The 6000-nt window shown below is 39.0% G+C and overlaps 1 protein-coding gene across 1 annotated transcript in view; it reads left to right on the top strand.

The window, feature by feature from the left end:
- The first annotated feature begins 3928 nt into the window (after positions 1 to 3928).
- Positions 3929 to 6000, top strand: part of mei-9 (DNA repair endonuclease XPF mei-9) — a 38438-nt gene continuing 36366 nt past the window's right edge. Inside the window, exons 1-2 of the mRNA XM_053796499.2 lie at positions 3929 to 4065; positions 4454 to 4523. Of these exons, the coding sequence (XP_053652474.1) occupies positions 4059 to 4065; positions 4454 to 4523 (77 nt within the window). The 5' untranslated portion in view covers positions 3929 to 4058. The remainder of the gene's footprint in view (positions 4066 to 4453; positions 4524 to 6000) is intronic.

Genomic DNA, 6000 nt, shown 5'->3' with positions numbered 1-6000 from the left:
CGAAGAGACTTGGGCTTAGGAGACAGGTTCAACTTTGCAGGTGATAGGCAAGAAGAGGGTGCAGGCTTGCGAGGCCTCGCAGACTGAGAAACTAGTGGGCGAAAAGATGAAGAGGTAGAGGTAGGAAGAGGTAAGGAGGTGGGGGGGTTCTGAGAGTAAAACCATGAAAGAATTAGAGACGGGTGACATGGCACCAGAGGAACTGGTAGACGAGGGGACTGTCAAGGTTGGAGGTTTCCTAGCTACTCGAGAATAAGGAATATGAGGAAGATTCACCAGAAGGTGAAGCCGAGAGACAGCCATAGCATAAGTAAGGTTTTCGCTCTCCTTAAACAGACTCCATGATGGTGGTACTTCTGTCTTACTGTTATTTTGAAGAAAAAAAAAGAACGAAGGAAAGAAAAAAAAAAGAGCGGAGGGACAGTCACTAAAGGCATGAAAGGGCCGTAAGTTTCCCCTCTCATCTGAGAGGACCTCGAGACTGCCAGCAGTGCAGATGCAACATGGAACCCGTGCCATACTCTACCCTTCACATACCCTACCCACAACGCTCTGGGATAGCAGCCTCACATCTACCAAGCTACCTCGGTGGACAAAAGAGAGGGCAGTCAGCCTCTGGAGATACACCCTTCACCACGATACCCTGACCCACCTCTTGGTAATCTGGGAAGGGAGCAGGATGCCTCCAGATAATCCAGATTGCACGGCAAACTACACCACACCCAAGGAACCCCATGGAGCGGGATGAACCCTGGCACACACTCCCCTACCTAGAAACCGTAAGGCCAGAGGGAAGGACCCCAGAGGCTACAAACAGGATAGGGAAAAGGGAGGGTTGGGAGGGGGAAGGAAAAGGGAAAGGAATGATCCTCTTTTTAATGTTAATGTAAATAACTCAGTTTACTTTATTTGTATATCTCCATATGTTGTAAATGATTTTCACACATTTAAGTTGCTCAGCTGTTTTAACTTTTAAGGTTTAAATAAGATATTACAATGGAAATAAATCACAAACTTTTTTGAGGGTTATCACAGGTAATTTACACCATGTATGATAATTGTACATATGTATACCCATGTCTAAATAAACTTACTCATCCATCACACAGCATCAACTCCTTCCTCACCAACATGCTCGGACCTCCATTATTATAATCAAAACTACGTGCTAAACCCACAAGGGTCATACAGCGTTCAGACCTCCAAAATCATCAGTACCATAAACCAATAGAAATCTACGTAACTTACCACTAATAATGCCAATAACCATCATGTTAGTTCTGCCTGAAATGTACCATATGCCAGTGACTTTCTTTTATACCTAATATTGTATTACATGTAAACTACATTACCCGTATACTGCAGTAAATAAATAATTATAAGTAAAACCATATGTAGCGACTGTAAACTTTAAAAAATGGTACGAGAAATCACCAATTGTAACTCAGCCAGCTGTAATAACTACAGTAATACTCCACACAAGCATAATATGCTACATATGTGTAATATAATACACTTATAAAATATAACTGAGGTGTGACTCATAAATAGCAGAGTCACTATTAAAGGACGAGATCATCAATATGTCTCAGCTTACCATCAATTAGTCGAACTTCACCTTCAATACCTATAAAATTACAAATGTAATATTAATATACAACCCTAAAAATATCTATAAAATAAACAATTACATCAGAATTAAGTAGAGAAAAAAGAAATGCCAAACAAAACAGAAATCTTCCGTCAGTAACTTGGTCCTCCATTACAGCTTCTAGTCCAGCCCAATTTTCCCAGTGGAGTAATTTGCATATGGAGCTCACCTCAGTGTACTAGAAAACAGCGGTAATTATTACTAGTGTGAGGAGGGAGGAGCAGCAGTGTCAAATACAGCACAGCAGACCAGCCCCACCTATACCTTCACTGGGAAATTATTCACTGATATATACCTTAGGTACTTATCACAAAACTGATTTTAGGACAGAGTATTTATCCGGATATCTCGCCTGAATTATAATTAATCAAAGTAAACTTCAGTTAAACCAAACACTAAAATTATATTATCTTAAACATATGTGACTAATTTGCTTAATTTGTACATAAAGTGTCAATAATTTATATTCATTATAAGATGTTTCTAAAGCAATTGATTAAAAAATGGCGCTGGATTCAAGGGGCGGAAAATTTAAATTACAATACTACTAATGAAGGTCACAATGCCCTGGCTACAACAATTCAAATATAACCCAGATTTTGGAGAAAAACTTTAGATGACACTTTTGGTCCGCGCTGAACCATCTTCAAGACACAAATAAGCAAATAGGTAAGTAAGTAAGCAAGTAGGTTAAAACTAAGATATCAAGTAAGAAAGTATGTTAGCTATTAACTAAGATAGTAAGCAAGAAAGTAGATTTGTCTGCAATCACGTTATTGCAATTTCGTGAGTCATGGGTGGGAGGGATTTGACTATCCAGGCTGCCAGGAGATCCTGGCCTATACTATGCCTTCTCAGTGGCCTCAGGACGCATCGGGACATATAACACGTACCCCCACTAGTCAAACACCTTTTATTGTACAGTAATAAAGGAATGGAGCAGATTGCCTGCACATGTCAAAGCCAGTCATAGCATGAACCAGTTCAAGATGACAGCCAAAAGGTGCCTGATGAATGTAGCTACAGAAAGGGAGGAGAATGATTTTTTATTTTTTTAGCTAACACACATGTAAATATAAATAACTCATTTTACCGTATTCCTAGTATATCTCCTTTATATTATAATAATAAGGTAAAAAGGACCCCAATGGAAATAAGTCACCTCGACTTTTTTGGGTTATCCCAGGTTCTTTACGCATATGCTGCTATGTATGATAATCTATGTAACTGTATTTGTGTATACCTGAATAAACTTACTTACTTACTTAACATGTACACCTAAAATTGTTCGTGTAATTGTAAGCTGATCCTCTCTCTTTAATGTTAATGTAAATTACTCAGTTTACTTTATTCCTATTGTATCTCCTGTTATTGTAACTGATTTTCACACTTTTTAATAATAATAATAATAATAATAATAATAATAATAATAATAATAATCTTTATTTCTACAAGTACATGTACAAGGTATACATAGCTGACATCAATGACACTGCTACTACTACATAGAAAGTCCCTTGTTATGCAGAGCATTTCGGGCAAATTAGGTCAATTTTGTCCCAGGATGCGACCCACACCAGTCGACTAACACCCAGGTACCTATTTTACTGATAGGTGAACATGGACAGCAGGTGTCTTCAGGAAACACGTCCTAATGTTTCCACCTGTACCTGGGATCGAACCACGGGCCTCAGTGTGTGAGCTGAGTGCGCTACCAGTCGAGCTACAAGAATCCCAATGGAATTAAGCCACCTTGTCTGATTTTTTGGTTATCTTAAGTAATTTACACTATGTATGATAATAGTAAGTTTATTTAGGAGCAGGTACTCATGTGTATACCTGGAAAGGGTTTCGGGGGTCAACGCCCCCGCGGCCCGGTCTGTGACCAGGCCTCATGGTGGATCAGGGCCTGATCAACCAGGCTGTTACTTCTGGCTGCACGCAATCCAACGTACGAGCCACAACCCGGCTGGTCAGGTACTAAGTTTAGGTGCCTGTCCAGTGCCTGCTTGAAGACAGCCAGGGGTCTATTGGTAATCCCCCAGTAGTTGGAACCTAAATAAACTTACTTATTCCCCAATGGAAATAAGTCACTTTGTCTGACTTTTTTGGGTTATCCTAGGTTCTCTACACATATGCTGCTATGTTTGATAATCTATGTAACTGTGTGTATACCTGAAGAAACTTACTTACTAGTCACGATTTCTTCCCCGGACACCAAAAGGCAGGATTCGATACGGTTTATCCTGTCAGTGAACCTATAAATCTCCAAGAAGAAGAAAACTCAAGGTGAGGTATCCCTTCACAGCAACAACATTGAAAAGTAACCAGTTCTCGACTGATGGGATACGGTGTATGCTGTCAGTGGCCCTGAAACCCCAACAGAAGAAGAAGAAGAAGAAGACTGATGGGAAGTAAGTTTATTTAGGCACAGGTACGGTTGTCATACATAGTGTAAGTTACCCAGGATAACCCAAAAGAAGTTCAGACAAAGTGACTTATTTCCAGTGGGGTCATTGTAATAGTGCGAGGCCCCATCGAGCATTTTCCCGAATTACTTTTTCAGAAAGCGCTGTATGACCCTTACGGGTTTAGAGCTTGGTTATAATAGTAGTAAGAATAATAATATTTTTTTTTTTTAGAGGAAATTTGCTTCCTTTCCTTCACCTGCCCAGATGTAGGCAAAATCTTCACCAGACTTCGGGGAGCAGATCCTGAAATGCCTTATATGTGTAGTATAGTAATTGTCATCCAATTCTTATTTATTTATTGCTATGAAGACGTGACTATTTTTTTTTTCAGAAATGTTGGAATATGAGAATCAGATGTTGTTGGATCTGTTACATGAAGATGGTCTCCTTATAGCAGCCAAGTGAGTATGATTCTCTCATATGTATATTTACAGTATATCATATATAACTGTAGTATGTGCAAACATTAAAATTATAGTGCTGTATCATATTTTGTTCTTTGTGTACCAGTAATGTACAGTAATTTAAAAATGCTTAACTAAACTAAAAACTGCTTCAGAGCACCATAAGAGTTCTTTGTAATATACATGTGTAAGTAAGGTTTAGTTAAAACTTTTCTTCTGCAGTGGAGTATATTGCCACAAGTATTGTATTGTCATGTTTGGAAATAATTAGCATATCTTTTGCAACCACTTGGGAGTTAATTTTGTTCCTAGTAGTAGTAGTAGTAGTAGTAGTAGGTTGGTAGACAGCAACCACCCAGGGAAGTACTACCGTCCTGCCAGATGACTGTGAAACAAAAACCTGTAACTGTTTTGCATGATGGTAGGATTGCTGGTTTCTTTTTCTGTCTCATAAACACGCTAAGATAACAGGGATATCTTGCTACTCCTACTTACACTTTGGTCACACTTCACAGACACGCACATGCATATATATATATACATACATCTAGGTTTTTCTCCTTTTTCTAAATAGCTCTTGTTCTTTTTTATTTCTTCTATTGTCCATGGGGAAGTGGAAAAGAATCTTTCCTCCGTAAGCCATGCGTGTCGTATGAGGCGACTAAAATGCCGGGAGCAATGGGCTAGTAACCCCTTCTCCTGTATACAATTACTAAAAAAGAGAAGAAGAAAAACTTTATAAAACTGGGTTGCTTAAATGTGCGTGGATGTAGTGCGGATGACAAGAAACAGATGATTGCTGATGTTATGAATGAAAAGAAGTTGGATGTCCTGGCCCTAAGCGAAACAAAGCTGAAGGGGGTAGGAGAGTTTCAGTGGGGGGAAATAAATGGGATTAAATCTGGAGTATCTGAGAGAGTTAGAGCAAAGGAAGGGGTAGCAGTAATGTTAAATGATCAGTTATGGAAGGAGAAAAGAGAATATGAATGTGTAAATTCAAGAATTATGTGGATTAAAGTAAAGGTTGGATGCGAGAAGTGGGTCATAATAAGCGTGTATGCACCTGGAGAAGAGAGGAATGCAGAGGAGAGAGAGAGATTTTGGGAGATGTTAAGTGAATGTATAGGAGCCTTTGAACCAAGTGAGAGAGTAATTGTGGTAGGGGACTTGAATGCTAAAGTAGGAGAAACTTTTAGAGAGGGTGTGGTAGGTAAGTTTGGGGTGCCAGGTGTAAATGATAATGGGAGCCCTTTGATTGAACTTTGTATAGAAAGGGGTTTAGTTATAGGTAATACATATTTTAAGAAAAAGAGGATAAATAAGTATACACGATATGATGTAGGGCGAAATGACAGTAGTTTGTTGGATTATGTATTGGTAGATAAAAGACTGTTGAGTAGACTTCATGATGTACATGTTTATAGAGGGGCCACAGATATATCAGATCACTTTCTAGTTGTAGCTACACTGAGAG

This window comes from Cherax quadricarinatus, chromosome 80 (genome assembly GCF_038502225.1).
Source record: "Cherax quadricarinatus isolate ZL_2023a chromosome 80, ASM3850222v1, whole genome shotgun sequence".
Lineage (NCBI taxonomy): Eukaryota > Metazoa > Arthropoda > Malacostraca > Decapoda > Parastacidae > Cherax > Cherax quadricarinatus.
This window is presented reverse-complemented; position numbering and strand designations above follow the sequence as displayed.